The 16,943-nt window shown below is 35.2% G+C and overlaps 2 protein-coding genes and 1 long non-coding RNA gene across 4 annotated transcripts; 1 reads left to right on the top strand and 2 right to left on the bottom strand.

Moving 5' to 3' along the window:
• Positions 1-1,595: 1,595 nt before the first annotated feature.
• On the bottom strand, positions 1,596-6,886 carry LOC112026492 (uncharacterized). 2 transcript variants are annotated; one of them, XM_024059180.2, is made up of 13 exons: positions 6,100-6,886; positions 5,646-5,887; positions 5,486-5,543; positions 4,812-4,936; positions 4,495-4,705; positions 4,128-4,413; positions 3,951-4,023; positions 3,815-3,875; positions 3,627-3,693; positions 3,444-3,534; positions 2,970-3,320; positions 2,657-2,881; positions 1,596-2,387 (listed from the first exon to the last, which is right to left on the bottom strand). In XM_024059180.2, the coding sequence occupies exons 1-13, from the start codon at positions 6,188-6,190 to the stop codon at positions 1,953-1,955; spliced, it is 2,316 nt and encodes a 771-aa protein (XP_023914948.2). In that variant the 5' UTR covers positions 6,191-6,886; the 3' UTR covers positions 1,596-1,952. The 2 variants fall into 2 exon arrangements, with proteins under 2 accessions (XP_023914948.2, XP_023914949.2); XM_024059181.2 differs by having other exon boundaries at positions 3,957-4,023; positions 6,100-6,885.
• A 993-nt stretch (positions 6,887-7,879) lies between these two features.
• On the top strand, positions 7,880-8,857 carry LOC136061796 (uncharacterized). The gene is made up of 2 exons (XR_010623666.1): positions 7,880-8,287; positions 8,451-8,857. It is a non-coding gene; the product is annotated as an uncharacterized LOC136061796 (long non-coding RNA).
• Positions 8,858-13,734: 4,877 nt separating this feature from the next.
• On the bottom strand, positions 13,735-14,799 carry LOC112026536 (gibberellin-regulated protein 1). Its single transcript, XM_024059223.2, has 3 exons — positions 14,412-14,799; positions 14,262-14,319; positions 13,735-14,040 (listed from the first exon to the last, which is right to left on the bottom strand). Exons 1-3 carry the CDS (start codon positions 14,487-14,489, stop codon positions 13,859-13,861), a joined length of 318 nt encoding a protein of 105 aa, XP_023914991.1. The 5' UTR covers positions 14,490-14,799; the 3' UTR covers positions 13,735-13,858.
• Positions 14,800-16,943: the final 2,144 nt, after the last annotated feature.

Raw genomic sequence — 16,943 nt, 5'->3', positions numbered from 1 at the left:
AAAACAAACTTAATAGTAGCAAAAATAAATTAATTAATAATAAAAAAAACTGACTTTTTAAGCCAATGCCAAATGCAGCCTAAATTAGATAATGAAAAAGAGTAAGATACTTCATTTATAAGAAATAAAAAAATAGAAATTAAAAAAGTAACTTTGAAAAAGAAAATTCAATAGTTAGAAGATGATAGATTTAAATCATGATGGTTTCTTTTGAAAATATCAAAAAAGTACTCATTGAACTAAAAGATTCTAGTCACTTATAAGGAGATGACATTGAATTCCAAAGATTAGCAAAAAAGCATTCCCTGGTTGAGGTTTGTGATAAAATATATAAAAATAATAATTGATGAAATTCGTATTGTACCTTCCCTATTTTGACGGACTTGATTGACCTTGAAAAGCTGTGTGGATCCTGCCCACAACCTTACAAATTCTATCTTTGATGTTTGGAAGTACCAACCTGCACCGTTGAACTCATTACCAATAAGTTTGAATTTGGTACTTTCAATGTGTTCTAGTCCAATGAGTTGTTATCTTGTTTAACCAGTTTGGTTCCAGTTTGCGTCAAAACTCAAAAGTCCAACGGACCAACCCATGACCATGATCATGTTAATTAAAAACACATTCTTTTTTTTTTTTTTCTTTTTCTTTTTCTTCTTTTAATTTTTATGAATGAAAAATGACTTATATAGCGCGATATCATTATCTTAGCCTACTCTAAATTTTATGGTGTGGAACTACCAAAACTGCTTGGGACTATTCAAATTAAAAACACATTCTTGACCTTGAAGTTTGGATTGTTTTTATTTTTCACTATTTCCATTTCAAATTTTTTTTCTACTTTGATGCTTCATGCTTAATTCCAATTTCATATTGATCATGATATTAATTTTTGTTAGTAAACTAACAGTTAAGTATTCTTCATGTTTAACAATTTCATTAGATACTAATTCTAAAATACTGTGAAATATATGATTTTTTTTTTTGTTGTTGTTGTTGAGGCTGGCAATTGGCAAACACAATTTGGCAGCATATTAAGAATTGAATGGCAAACAAACACGCCCCAGGACCCACACTACGCAAAGGTGCTCAAAAAATTTAATGCTACAAGGCAAAAGTGGCTTGAAAAATTTGTGACCACTCCTTATAAGTTGGATGGAGACTTTTATCGCAAGAAATAAAGATCATGCTTTAATATTCTCATCCAGTGCCGTCCAACCTAAATTCTATAGACAAAAATCACAAAATTAGGCAAAGGGAGTAAAAGAATACATTGATTTCGAATATGGAATTTGTATATTAATCCTTTCAACAAGATGTTGGGAGGAGATTTCTCAGTCAGTACAGGCCTAATTCCACTATGAAACGACAAATTTCTGTTGTCATATGGGATGATGGTACATCATCAATAATTGTTACATTGTTCTACCATGTGTGATGGGAGTAATTCATAGACTAAAATGACAGCATCCGAAAATTGTGTTCCTTTTTGACATTCCCTAACAGGACCTGGCCTTCTATTTATTTCTTTAAGGAGCTAGCATTAAACTGAAGCCGTGTAGCAGTGAAGGTTAAAACAATAAGGGAAGCACCAATTGAACATAATCTTAACCATTCTATTTAGTATCATTGTTTGTAAAAGGACATGAATGTGGTAATGCTCATAAAAGGATTATTCTACAAAACATAATCATCATCCTAGCAGCTGATAGGTCCAGGTTTTGACTCCGCCTAGAGGTCACAGCAAAGTTTCCTCTGCTTGCCCGGAGTGCTCTTCTTTTCTGATCATTTGATATTCGGAAATTGTTATCAGTCAAACCTTGCATGTATCATCACTTATTCGATCATGCCAAAGTTGAGGCACCAAGTCCCAAGTATGAACAGAAAGAATTGACGAAATAATGTGTTACCCATCCTTATGTCCCATCAAAGAGCTGTCAATGCGACTCACATCAAAGGCGCTCATTGCAGAGTAATTGCAATGGCAATGCACCACTGGCATGGAAGCCACCTCCAGTCTCTTCGTAGACAGAGGGGAGAAGGTGGTCTTGCCTTTTTACCCGGGCATGGGGCAGTGATGCAGTAATGTCCATGAGGTACTGCTGCTGTTGAGAGAATGGCGTGTATTTAGGGCCAAGTACTTCTAGTGGTGAAGGGGGTGGAGGGATATGGGCGTTGGAACACGGGATCCGCATCTGAGTGTCTTGCCTTCCCTGTTGCCAGCTCTGAACTTGGGTCATGGATGTTGAAGTTCCCACAGGCCTGTATTGAGCTGCCAGCTGGGCAGGCCAAAAGCGTTGATGCTGCTGTTGTTTTGTCAAGGCTACAGGACTAGCATTAGAACCACATAGCGGACTGCCAAGATATAGAGGTAGCTGCAGCTGGACCTACAATCAAGCATTACAACATAATTTTAGAAATTTTATTAGCTAACATGGTGAGAGCTGCAACAGTAAGCAACAAAATCATAAATCATATGATAGAATGTAAGTTTCTGCCATTTGCAAGTTGGAGAATTTAGATGGGTTCATGTTACATAATTGGGCAATCCTATATTAACTGTCTTATTAGTTGGTCCCTCTATGTAGAGCTTACATTTGATTCACTCATTAAGTGGGTGAAAAAGTTAGTAATTCCATAAAAGAAAGAATAAAACCTGATGTGCTGCTGCTGGTGCTACTGAAAGCTGATCAGAGTAAGCAGAGGAGGTATAGCGACTTTGGGGCATAGAGAAAGGCATGAGAGTCTGCTTCTGTGCCAGAGATTGAAGATAAGGAACTTGGAATTGTGGCGAAGAATCTAATCCATTTCCAGCTCTACTAACACTATTCTTAGCTTCCACCCCACCACCTCCAGTTGACAGTGACAAGAAATCAAAACCCTGCCAGCAACCAGAGAATTAAAAAAAAAAAAAAAAAATTGTAATGGAACTACGGAAGAAACCATTGGCAATTGCAATATAAGTTTACCTGCTGCTGTGAATTGTATGGCCCAGATGCCAGAGCAGCCTGGGGCTGATCTTGATGGAGCCGCTGGCGCTGAAGGCTACCAATTTTAGCTTCAGATATATTTCTTTCAGTGGTTGAATTGCATACATTGCTAGGAGAAGCAATCGCATTTAATCTGTTATCTACACCTTGAAAGTTGTTAATTGCCATAAGAACTCCTAAACCCGATCCTTCCTGTGGTCTCAATTGATTAGGTTGCAGTGGCAACCTCTCTTGGTTCTCTTGAATATTTAAAATCTGAATGAGATGACTTATGTGAAAATGAGTGGCACACCTCTTCCATGGCTTTTTGTTGACAACGACTTTTGACACCTGCATAGTTAACCATAAACTAATCGGATGCTTAATATGGAAAGAAACAGAGAGCTTTTCAAAGTTGTGAACACCAGCTAAGAAGCATACAAGATAAATATTCATTAATTAAGTCACATTCACCTTTCCAGTTAAAGAACCATTTTCAAAAGACCTGTGTCTGGGGGCAAACGTAGCAGTGTCAAGCCAACCCGGAATTTTAGCATCAGAAGACCTGAGACAGATAAATGCATTAGGAATGAGAACCAAAAAATAAAAAAAGGTTACATGAATGGGTCAAAATCAAAGAGAATGTAAGAAAATTACTGCAGAAGACCATGACTCCCAACACCATGTGACGCCTCAGAAGACAAGCCTGGCCACAATGCTGGACCTTTTGATAGAAGAAAAAGTACGATAGTGTCACAATACAACTCCAGAATGCCATTTTTGCAACTGAAGCAAAAATCCAAAAAATATGATAATGAGACCATCCAAGCAAGCTAATACTGTACCATTTTTCTTGGACTCCTTGATCACATCTTGTTGTTCTGGTTGACTTCCAATGGCTATGACCTATAAAGCAACCCGGCTACCTTTAACTTAAGATCTAGCTGACTAAAAGAACATTTAGTTAGACTAGGAAATTACACTTACTGGCCCCAGTGCAATCTCTGGTTTCACATCAATTATTGGGGTCCCTGGTTGTGCGGGTGGCTTTAATCTACAGAAGCATAAAACACATAGAAAGAATTATATCCAAAGAATTTCATAAATAAGAAAAGATAAGAGAGCGCTAATACTAAATAATCTTTAAAAACTACCCACCTAGTATCCAAGCTTAGATCAGAATAGCGCAATGGATTTTCATTTCTACTTTCACTATTAGCCAAGAATGACATGCTGTGTAGATTTAATTGACGACCAGAACAATCTGATTCCATACTAATTTTCTTGCTTTCGGGCGAAACAGGCTTTTCTTGAACACTGAGTTCATCCAAAGAATCTACTTTTGCAGTTTCTTCAGGTGAACTTTCAAAATTAGACGACAGATTGGCAGCCTCGGCAGTTATCAAGGGGGTCAAGCTCAAGTTGTCATTTGTAACTGCAGAATCTGATAAAATACACAATTTAACAGACCACAATAAAGAGAAAACCAAGACTTAAGATTGTAGAAAGAACTTAATGAAGGAACCTTCCAATGTAGGCATTGGGCTCTCCTTTGAGACTGGCATTGCTGAAGGTTTTGCTTCCATAGATTCACTGTCTAATTTACTCTTCTCACTTGCATCATTGTTTGGGAACATTCCAGCCAATGCATACAAGGTCTCCACAACTTCTTCCTCATCCTTTGTTATTGGCCCAGTGACAGTCTTTCTTGGGAACTTGTCTGAGCCACATTGTTTCTACCAAAAAAAAAAAAAAAGTATATTAAAATCCAAATTCTAAATCAAAAAAGCAAAAAGAAAGGAGTTTTTCAATAGTGCCAATATAGATAGGACTAGGACTAACCATGCTCAGCTTGGATTTCTTTGCTCCATTCTTTATGAATGATTCCACTCCACTGATTTTATGGTTCAGCTTCTTTGAATCTGGTAAAGGTTGAGAAATAGATTCGCGATTGCGCTTCTTTGTTGCTGTAAATTCAAAAAAGAAAATTCCCAAACATTAATCCCCCAAAATATACCCAGCAGTATATATATATATATATATATTAATAAAAATTAATTTATAAAACCTTTTGATTCATTAAAAGCTAAAGTATCTCTTTTAGAAAATTGAGACTCAGAACAGAATGATGCAAAATCTAAAGCACCATTATACTAATTAATTTTAAAAGAATAACGTACCATAAAAGTTTCCGCATCAACATACTATTAAATAAGAACATACAGAATCTTGTGTCTAGAAAAAGATAGAAAAAGCAAAAAGCTTCAGTTTTGCTTCAGTCCTAATCCACATACCAAAACAAAACAAAAACTTCCCAGAATACCCACCAAAAAAAAAAAAAAAAAAACACTCTAAATTTTAAACTTGAGGCTCTAAGAGATTCACCAAAATAAACAAAAACCCACTTCAAAAATAGGATTACAGAGACTCAGACCCCAATTACACCCAAGATAAAACAAACAAACAAAAAAAAAAAAGGCTAAAATCTTCCATTTCCTAATTCATGACCCACATACCTGACCGCAGTTTTCTCGGAACAGAGGCATGATCAACGCCATTGCAGTCATCAAAAAACTGTAACAAAAAATTATAAAAAAAAAAAAAAATTTGTTAAACATGAAAAAATAGGAGCAACAAGCTAGGACTAAACTTAAACCAGTCATTAAAATAATCAACCTTTTTGGGAACCTTAAATCTCTTGCTGGAACCAATTATACTCAAAGAAGATTCTTCTTCTTCTAAGCGAAGCTCATCTTCATTATCAGACGCATGATCACAACCAATTTCGCAGTCTTGGTAATCGAAGCTCGAGCTTGTTGTTATAGTACCAGCAACAACACTAAATTCTCTTAGCCTCTCTTTCTTCGATCTTTCCGAGTGTACAACTACAAAGTCCCCACCAACACAATCTTCCGAACCTTCAAAATCACACAAAACTCTTTAAGAGAAACGATAACAATAACTAAGGGACAGACACGCATAAGCTGCGAAGCCTTATCACAAAGCCGAAGCAAAAAAACAACGAATACGTAGACAACGACAAGTAAAACAAAAGAAAACAAATGGGCTTATTTATTCATTTATTTATTTTTGCTTTATTTGTATCTTCTCGTGGTTTCAAGTAATTTACCAGAGAAGTGCTTGTTGTTGTTGTTATTGTTGTGGGACCTGGTGAGAGAAAACCGACGAGCTTCACGCCTCACTTGGCGAGCTTTGTCCATTTCTTCTTCTTAGCTATTAACAACAACAACATCATCATCTGGGTTTGTTTTGAAAACTGCTTTTATGGCTCACAATACCACAACAACAAAAAAAAAACGCTCAAACCCAGATCTAACTATTCTTCAACAACACAAAGTTGAGAGTAAATTATATAGTTTCCCTTTGAAAATGTGAATGATGAGAAAGAACGCAAAGAGAGAGAGAAAATGTATGAAGATAGAAGAAGTCTCTCTCTCTCTCTCTCTTTTTGTGTGTGTCTGTGTGTGTTTGTTTGGGTTTTGAGTATTTAGCGAAAAGCTAGGCGGAAAGAGCAGCGAAAAAGTGGCGTTTGGGTTTTCCAAAGAAAGAGAAAAATCAATATACTTAGTTAGTTGCCAGATATCTCTCCGTTTCTATCTCAGACTCTTGTTTTTCTCTCCCTCTTTCTTTGCGTTTGGATTAGATATATAGATATAGATATATAGATATAGAGCTAGAGCCCGTCGGTGAAAAATAACAACAGTGATGGATTAAAGACAAAAAGCTAACGAAGAGACTCTCTGTACAAAAGAGAAAGAAAGAAAGTGCAACTCGTTCCCTCGCGTTCAGAGAATCAGGTTCTTTGTAAATTAAAGCAGACCTACAGAGCCAGACACACAGAATGAGAGAGAGAGAGAGAGAGAGAAAAGGGTCAGATATAGAAAGAGAAAGTTAAATCCAAAAAAAAAAAAAAAGTTGGGTTTGAATAATGAAATCACATTCAATAAAATTAAATAATCCCATTTATGGTGGTATCTCGTAGAACCAAACCCATATCACTGAATCCCATTAATTCTAATATCAAATATTCCCATCTAACACACTTTTTCGCCGTAATTACACTGAGAGACTCTCTTACTTTCCTACGAAAAAAATGCAAAATTCAGAACCACCCCAGATGTTAAATCCAACTCTGTATTATTAAGTAAAATAAACGATAATGACATGATATAAGTACGACACTTTAAATGAAGTTTTCGTGCTTTCTAAATTATAAGGCAAGGAAATTTCAAAGAAAAAATTGTGGAAGTTGAAGTTAAAGTCCCAAAAGCTATGAAAGCTCTCTCATTCTCTCACAAAAGACTGAAAAACCAAAGCTTTTTTTTTTTGAATTACTTTTTGAAAAATGATATATTCATAATATTTTTAGAATATTTTTATAATAAATTTTAAATAATAAGTTGTTATTGTTATTATTGTTAAAACAAAAAAGTAATTTTTGTGTTAGGTTCAAATTTGAATCAATAATAACTAATCACCTGTGATTTATTGTAAAAATATTGTGAACGTAACATTTCTTTTATTTTTTTGGCTTAATAATTATAAAATCCCGCTTAAAGAAAAAAAAAAAAAAAAACCGTCAATCTCGGTCTGACGTCATTCTGTGATCGACGGTGGAGATCGAGTGGACCCTCACAGCCGTTAGATCGCCACTGAGACAAATGGGGATTCCAACGTGTCATCCACGTCGGACAAAGCCTAATCCATTTCAGCTCTCTCGGTCCACGTTGGAGTAAAGTAAAGTAATGCAAAGCAAAAGAATCAACGGTCCTGATTCATTTTTGTAAACCGCGGATTGATTTGAACCGTCTGATTGGTTTCCTTTAATGAGATTGAGACAAGTCTTTTCATGCTTTTAATATATCAGACCAGTAACTGAAAACCTAAGGCCCTGTTTGGTTTTTTTTTTTTCATTACTCATCACTCTTCACTCAATTTTCTTCACTCATCACTCATCATTCGTCACTCATCACTCATCACTCAAAATAATCCAATTTTCTACACGCACCTGTTTGGCACATATAACTCAGTTATGGTTTCAACCAAAAAAATCTAAAAGAAGGGACCCACACACTGACCCATGTCAGAGACTTTCCTCTTTCCTTTTTTTTCTTTTTCCCCTTACTCTGTCTTTCTCTGCCTCTCCCCTTTGTTTTCCTGTGATTGTCTCTTTGTTTTTCCCCGTTTTTCTCCCTTCGTTTTTCAATGATTTTCTCTTCATTTTTCCCCTATTATTCTCCCAAACCCCTCCACGAACCCAGCGACGAAAATCACGGTCTGGACCTGCGGCGCCGATGGTTGTACTCTGTTTTTTTCTTTGCCTCTCCCCTTCGGTTTTTTTTTTTTTTTTTTGTTGGTTGTGCTCTGTTTTTTCTGTTGTTGTTCATGCCCCTTTCTTTGTCTCTGTTGCTTGCGCATTATTGCTTTTTTTTTTTTCTGCTGATTTTCTGGGGTTTTCAGTGAACGACGGCACTGGAGCTTTGATAATGAGGCTGAAAGCTTGTAACAAGAGAAACAGAGAGTATTCTGAGACTAGTGTATGAATCCGATGGCGGTAGCATTCACATCAAGAGGAATCCGACGGCTCCAAGGAAAATTACCAAGACTAGTGTATGAATTTTTCCACATCTTTTTTGAAATTTTAGGGAAAAAATGAATTTTTTTTTTTTTAATGTGGTATTGTTTCAAATTTTAAGGTTTCGGTTGGGATTTCATGTGGGAAGGGAGTACTGGGTAGAGATTGGAATTTACAAATCATATGGGTGTTGTTGTTGAGGAAATAAATGGGTGAGAAAATGGCAAAGGAATTTAGTTGATTATTGACATGAAGTTCATTACTTGTTCTGTATCAAGTAGTATTGTAGATTGATGAGTTCATCTAACTGTAGATTCTAGTTTGTTTTATGTTTACTTTACTATTGATGCTCTTGCAAAATAAAATAAAAGAGTATCCAAAACACACCACTACAGAGGAGCACGTCAGATGGAGATTTCCTTTAGCTCCAAATTTCTCCTTCAGATGGCTGTGCAAGACCGGACTGGGAGGAGCTTTTGCAGTGGATTTGGGAGCTTCTTTAGAAGAAAGTGAAGAACGAAAAAAGGAAAAAGATGGTTGTGTAGAGAAGTGATTTATGACCGTTGGAAGGAGTAAAGTTGAGACTGATGGGACAACCCTCTGACCGTGGGGCCCAATTGGTGCTGAATAATTACGAAAATTGCCATGAGTTAACAAATCTCATAACTCAAAAATATGAAAACAAGCCCTCCGGAGTTTCCTACTTTGATAACTCATATCTCAAAATTTTGAGATTTGTTAACTGAGTTCACATCCGGAAAAAAAGCCAAACAAACTTCATGCATGTGGGGCCCACGGATTTTGAGATATGAGTTAACAAAACTGAGTTTTGTTAACTCATATCTCAAAATCCAAACAACACCTAATCCATTCATCAACGGCTACTATCGCAAATCCTCTGGATCTTCGCCACGTGGCATAGCTCACTGTCTCCCCGTACCCAAAAAACAATTTTAAAAATGTTGTTCTCTTCTCAAATCTCACTCCTCCTCTGCAAGAAAAATATTCTGTACTTTTTCTGATTTCCATACAATTTTTTTGCCTCTGATTTTTGCTTTTGTAAAATTTTTTGGGTCAAGAGGTTACATGCTCAGAGCTCAATAATCGCTTTGAGAAACACGTACCAATATCAGGTGCTATAACAATGCGCGAGTTTGCAGATTCAGTTCGTTTAGTTTAGGTAGTAAAATTTGTTGTCGTTAAATAAAAAATTTTTGACTGATTATATATCAAAAAATTAATTGCTATTAGAGTAGATGTCAAACTATTTGTCTAAAAAAAAGTGCGAGTTGATTCCACGCGCCAATTGAAGAGTGAGCTTGAATGATACGAAAATGTTTGTGATTAATTTATAATATTTCACTTATTAGACACTGAAATCTGCGACGTGACTTGTCGAAAAAGTTGTTAGCGACTGACGAGGAGAGGACAGGGCAGTCATAGCACTCGGCGATTAATAAGTAACGTTAGGGGTACATTAATATATAATTTTGTACCACAGTTCGTTATACAACAATTTTGTGAGCGGTCGAAGTATGTCTCCACACTGCCACCGTTATTATATATTTATGGATCACAATTTATCATTTGACACATTATAGTACAAAATTTTATATTTTAGTGTTTTTTTGATAAAAATTAAAATGTCAATTTATTTTACTATTTAATTTATGTTTATTATTATTTATGAGTTTCAATATATTTTATAGTGTTATTTATAGGTCTTATTATATTATTTTAATTAATTTTTACTTTTATTTATAATACTTTTAACAAAAAATTTTAATTTTAATAAAATAAGTAGATCTCAAACAGACCTTTAATGTGTCTATATCGTTAGTCGCAATTAATTGGTTAGATGATGGCGATTTTTTTATGGGATGTTATGATTTTGACTCTTTGGGTTTCTGCATTAAGTGTGGCAGTGAGGGAGTCATGTTTGCTGCATGACTCGTAGCTCATTTTCTGGTACGTAAACTTGAAATTACCAAAACAGCCTTCATTTTTACTCAATGAGGCAATTATAGTACCCATGTTAAATTTCCTGTTTCTTTTTCTTTTTTGGTTGGATGAAGGAAGCAAGTATAAGCTTGATTTAGCAACAATTTACAATTTTCCATTGTGCTTATCTTAATTCAAATGTCATGTAGCTTTGGTCTTTTGCTGAATTTCGTTATGATCACTTTTTAAAGAACCTCAACTTTGCATAAAAATAAAGTTTGGTACAACACTCCATATTTCAATTATTTGATTAATGTTACTCCATCAACACAACTATAAAGTCGTAAGTTTTAAAGCAATTGGTCCCATTATAAAGGAGGTCATCAATAAGCTATAGCCTATAGGTCAAGTGCTAGGTTTTACATTTTTTTGATTGATCCGGGAGATATATTTTTTGTATGAATATTGTGACATGGGCATTGTGATTTTGTAAGCTGTCGGTAAGTGTGGTCTTCTCTCCTTACAACAAATTCAACACCTTTCCTTCCCTTCTCTCACTCCCATGAGTGCCTACTCTGTTAAATGCCTTGGCTTTCCATTCCATCCTTGATTGGGAAATTTGATGTTTTCTTCTTGCTTGTCATTGTCAAATTGATGTGGTTAGGTGGTCAGATCCTACTACAAGAGTTAGAGGACATTTCTAGATATGGACTATTGGCACTTGTTAGATTATGGTTTTTTAGGCCCAAGTCCAGTTGAGCCCATTAAACTGAATGTCTAATTCCAGTTTAGTGTTTCGTTTTTCATTTAAGTATTTTGTATAATATTGCCGATCTATCTATCAATTCTCATTTCCGTTCCCATAACATCGTGATAATCCACAAGGGTCTAGCCTAGTTTTAGTAGTATTGAAATCCGAATTGGGGGAGACTAATCCAGACTATAATTGGGCCATTTGATAGCCAGACCAATAGACATTTTTCTTTTAGTCCATATTATGATAGAAATATGGGTTCAGCTACGCTCTCTTCCATTGTCCAACACACAATGAGAAGCCAAATAAAGAGCAAGAACCAATAAATAAATAAAATTATAAAAGAAAATGATATGCCTTGGGAAGAAGAAAGAAGCCCGACCAAAAGCAAGGGACAAAAAATCCTATCATATATATATATATATATATATATATATATAGTTTTGATTCAACTCTTAATATTTGTTTACATAAACTTTTCAGGCTTTACCATACCTGGACATTATTTTTTGAGTTATTTTTTTATTTCTAATTTTATATAATAAATAGAATTAAAACCCTTGCCAAATGTTTTGTGCTCCAAGTTGAGCAAGACCTCAAGCAAGGACAACTTGTAAAGCACAAAGTATTACAGAACTCACTATCAACTCTNACTCATGAATATTACTAGTTATTTGATATGACACAAACTCAATTGACCTGACTTGTTTGTCAAGTTTAAATGTATGTTATTAAAGCTCCGTTGATCCAGGCTGTGTCTGCTACATTTGCGTTTTTCCCTCTTTTTTTTTTTTTTTTCCTTTTTTCTTTCAGCACCTCTTGAACAATACTAAACATTAGTGAACAGTAACAACAGTAACCGATTTTTTTTTTTTTAAAGTTTTTAGTAGTATCCAAATGCAAACTAAATCACAACATAAATGTTCAAATAAAGCCCACTTATATGGCCGAAGTCTTTAACTAATAGTGCAATAAAACAACAATTTTTAAAATTCGAATAAGTTTGAAAAGAGAAGTAATAAAAGTGAATTCAACTTCAGTGAAAGTTGGAACTAAAGCCTGAAGCTCGGGGCTTGAATTAAAATAAGAATTTAAATTAAAATTAAATAAGAATTTAAATTTAAATTTAAATAATTAAAAAGAGATCAGTTTCTCTCCCACTAATATAGAGTTTCCTTTTTTTTTTTTTTTTTTTCGTAATAAAAAAGTTTCCTTGAAGCAGCCCAAGTTCCTCGGAATTCGAAAGCCACAAAGTTTCCTTGAAGCAACGAAGCATTTTCTATCCAAGTGACTTTTTTTTTTTTGGGGAGAAACTCTATCCAAGTGACTTGAGTAGACAAAATACAAATCGAGTGAACCATGTGTTGCTTCAGGCTTGTCTAGCACCCTGACCTTAAAAAAAAAAAAAGAAGGTAATTTTCTGTAAAACTCAATTGATGAATTTGGAAACTCATCGAAATGTCTCACCCATTGATGAGGCCAAAAATTGTTAGGGAGTCGTAAGGTCCTCATGTGCTTTAGACAGAATTTGTGAAATAGAAACAAAGAAAACCTTGTAGAGAGGACTGGTGTGGTACCGGCTAAATATCCTCCGAATGTTAAGTTAGAGAATTTTTCGCAACTTTAGAGTGCCAGAGTTGGGGTAAATTATGCGTACCTTAATTTGTAAGGGTTTTGAGATTTTTATAATAATGTAGAGCTAGCATTTGTTTCTTGGCGGAGATGGTCTTTTCTTGTAGGTAAGATCCTCATAAATACACGTAATTGGTGGGATCATTTCCTTATAGGGATTATGCATACCTTGCAAAGAGTACCGGTGTGATACCGGCTAAATACCCTCTAAATGTTAAGTTAGAGAATTTTTGCAACTTTAGAGTGCCAGAGTTGAGGTAAATTATGCGTACTTTGATTTGTAAGAGTTTTGAGATTTTTATAATAATGTAGAGCTAGCATTCGTTTCTCGGCGGAGATAGTCTTTTCTTGTAGGGAAGATCCTCATAAATACACGTAATTGGTGGGATCATTTCCTTATAGGGATTCCCTCGATTAGAGTTAATCGTGGAGTGCAAGATATTTCCTTTTATAGATATCTGTAAGAGTCAAGCAAGGCCATGCTGGATTCGTCATGGTCATTATTCTCGTTGGATTCTTTTACTCCCGTCAGCCTCTCTCTTTTCGTCAGCCTAGGGATTCTCATCGTCTCGTGCAGATATTGTCGGGTATTAAGGTAATGTCGTTGGCTTATGGCGTTGTCAATTTTGTACTACTTCACTTATGTCGTTGGCTTATGGAGTCGTCATGTTTGTTAGATGGATGTGGAATTGTGGATTATACTTGTGAAACCCATAATGAGTCCCATATCGAGGAATAATTCTTATAATATATTCAACTTTTACAACTAAAACTATACAATTTATTTATTACTCTTTTTTAATTTTAAGCTTAGAGCAACAAGTATCTTTGGTAATCACAAATAATAATAACCGCATGGTACTTTTTATTCTATTCTCTTAATTTGTAAGACACTTGATGCTTATATATATCATCCAAGATATGAGAGAAGCAGCACAGTAACATTAAGCAAAGAAGTTTATAACTTTAAGGGCATTTGTGTCTGCCACCATGTGTAGTCATATTGGCATAGCAGGGACACACATCATAGTTTCCAGAAGTGCCTGGAGGAACACAATCACAACGAGCACAACAAGTTCCACATGCCCTCTTGCATAGGTTTGGCCTCGAAGACAATTGGCACCTCGCATCACAAGCATCATCACAATCTGTGACCAAAGAGTAATGAAAATGTTTAATCAATTAATTATGTACTAGTTGTTTATGTCAATTATTTATAGTAATAGGTGCTGACTGCTGAGTATATATATATGGGTCCGGTTAATGCGTGCCATAAAGCACACATTAAGCTTTCTATTTTTGATAATGGGTGCTGACTGCTGCTGAGTATATATATATGTATGTGTGAGACTGAATGGATATTCCGTACCTATCTTTTGTGGAGGGGAAGGACTTGGGCTTGGGCTCTCGACCATGGTTGTGATCACCTAAAAAACATGTTATGCAAGAAATTCTTTGAATTAGTAAGAACGCCTGATGAACAGTGGTAAATTAAGGAAACGGAAATGAAAATTTTTACCTTTTGATAAGATTCAGCTAGGTGAAGAAGGAGAAGAGAAATGAGAATTGGAGCAATTAGTTTTTTAGAGATGGCCATGGCTTGAAGACTTAGAAGATTGTTACTAAGGCTTTCTTTTGAAAAAAAACGAATATTCTAAAACATAAAAGATTGGTAGTAAACTGATAAGTATGAAGGTGCATGAAAATGGGGGTTGTATTTATAGGGAAAGCATGTTAGAAACTGGGGTAATAAAGAAAGTCGGTGCGTTCTTACCAACGAAAGAAAGAGAGAGTAGGTGAATGAGAGGAACATTTTCATGTTTTGCTGTGTACGAGAAAGAATTCTTGGAGGGCTCGCAACCAGTCATTGTCATTGTGGTTTTCAGCAATTAAAAAGATAACGCAGGTAACGGAAATCTAATAGTTAACCTTTTCTCATTTGTAGTCATTTATTATTGAATCTAATCTAATATTTTTTTTTGAGAAGAAAATCTACTCTAATATTTTAAAATCCCTACTGAAATTATGTCATTTGTGTATTATAAAAAAATGGGAATTATAAATTTTTAAAAAAAAAGTCCTTTGTGATGTTTAGAGTTTTCCTTGATTGACATGTGGCAATTTTTAGGTCTACTTAGAATTATAAGTCAATAATTGTTACACATCAAGTTTTTTTTTCTACAAATCATGTTCAATATGTATTCTATACTCCTAAAAAATAGTATATACATGTAATATTCTTTACATGTTTAGTGCATGCCAAGTGTGGATGCTGAACTGTCTAAAGACTATGGTTGATCTTAAGTATCGATCTCGACTATTGCTCTCAATGACTAAATCTCAAATATCGGTTTCAATAACTTGTTCTATCTTTCTACATCTTGGAGTTACTATCTTAACATGCATCCCTTAAGCCAACCTAAGGGGACAACTAGTTGGCACTTGGTAGGTCTACAAATAGGCCAGTCTCAGACTAGCTGGTAGGTTTACTGCCATGTTTTTTGCCAAAAATCTCACCTTAAGCTTAATAAATATCCCCACTCAGCATAAAGAAGGGAGAAGGAATAAGCTTTTATACAATTGTTCTTTCATTTCTCATCTTCTCCACTAGTTTTCTAACTTAACCATTTAAGCCCCCTTGGCTAACCCCCATTGATCTTGGTTGATCTGAGGTTTTGTTCTTTAGCAAGTCATGACCAACGCCATTAAGAGTTTCAACACATGTAGTTCTCAAAGTAAAAGTTTTTAATGTGGTTCCATTATGTCCCCCAAATTCCACCCACCTACAGTATCTTTGTGAATGATACAAAGATATGCAAATCCCTTGCAATGGGGCTACTGTCATTGATGGATTATGAAATCTTAAAAATGCAGTATTGTCAAGATGAAGTTACGCACTTACAAGTATAGGGGTAATAGCTAGGATTTAGCCACCAAAGAAATAAAAAAAAGTCCTTTGTGATGTTTAGAGTTTTCCTTGATTGACATGTGGCAATTTTTAGGTCTACTTAGAATTATAAGTCAATAATTGTTACACATCAAGTTTTTTTTTCTACAAATCATGTTCAATATGTATTCTATACTCCTAAAAAATAGTATATACATGTAATATTCTTTACATGTTTAGTGCATGCCAAGTGTGGATGCTGAACTGTCTAAAGACTATGGTTGATCTTAAGTATCGATCTCGACTATTGCTCTCAATGACTAAATCTCAAATATCGGTTTCAATAACTTGTTCTATCTTTCTACATCTTGGAGTTACTATCTTAACATGCATCCCTTAAGCCAACCTAAGGGGACAACTAGTTGGCACTTGGTAGGTCTACAAATAGGCCAGTCTCAGACTAGCTGGTAGGTTTACTGCCATGTTTTTTGCCAAAAATCTCACCTTAAGCTTAATAAATATCCCCACTCAGCATAAAGAAGGGAGAAGGAATAAGCTTTTATACAATTGTTCTTTCATTTCTCATCTTCTCCACTAGTTTTCTAACTTAACCATTTAAGCCCCCTTGGCTAACCCCCATTGATCTTGGTTGATCTGAGGTTTTGTTCTTTAGCAAGTCATGACCAACGCCATTAAGAGTTTCAACACATGTAGTTCTCAAAGTAAAAGTTTTTAATGTGGTTCCATTATGTCCCCCAAATTCCACCCACCTACAGTATCTTTGTGAATGATACAAAGATATGCAAATCCCTTGCAATGGGGCTACTGTCATTGATGGATTATGAAATCTTAAAAATGCAGTATTGTCAAGATGAAGTTACGCACTTACAAGTATAGGGGTAATAGCTAGGATTTAGCCACCAAAGAAAAAAAACAATAATTATCCAGAGGAGTGATCGAAAAGTATTTGGAATTATATAGAAAAGCATTTGGAATTATACGGATCAGTAGGCAATATTTAAAGGATGCTTGGTAGAACTAGAAAGTTTTTTTTGGTGACCTAAGCCAGAGATTGCTTTTAGCTTATTTTAACTTTAATTTTCACCGTCCAGAAACGTTACGTGAAAGTGGAGGACGTATGGCGTGTCTCATTCAATTGAGGTG

Source organism: Quercus suber, unplaced genomic scaffold (genome assembly GCF_002906115.3).
Source record: "Quercus suber isolate HL8 unplaced genomic scaffold, Cork oak 2.0 scaffold_353, whole genome shotgun sequence".
Lineage (NCBI taxonomy): Eukaryota > Viridiplantae > Streptophyta > Magnoliopsida > Fagales > Fagaceae > Quercus > Quercus suber.
The sequence above is the reverse complement of the archived record's forward strand: the minus strand, read 5'-3'. Positions and strand labels throughout refer to the sequence as shown.

Coding starts and splice junctions, on each gene's coding strand:
- LOC112026492 (XM_024059180.2), bottom strand. CDS start 6,190: ATGGACAAAGCTCGCCAAGTGAGGCGTGAAGCTCGTCGGTTTTCTCTC. Junction 3,876..3,950: donor TTGCACTGGGGCCAGTAAGT/GTAATTTCCTAG, acceptor GTTGCTTTATAG/GTCATAGCCATTGGAAGTCA. Junction 3,694..3,814: donor CAAGGAGTCCAAGAAAAATG/GTACAGTATTAG, acceptor TTCTATCAAAAG/GTCCAGCATTGTGGCCAGGC.
- LOC112026536 (XM_024059223.2), bottom strand. CDS start 14,489: ATGGCCATCTCTAAAAAACTAATTGCTCCAATTCTCATTTCTCTTCTC. Junction 14,320..14,411: donor TAGCTGAATCTTATCAAAAG/GTAAAAATTTTC, acceptor CATGTTTTTTAG/GTGATCACAACCATGGTCGA. Junction 14,041..14,261: donor TTCCCCTCCACAAAAGATAG/GTACGGAATATC, acceptor CTTTGGTCACAG/ATTGTGATGATGCTTGTGAT.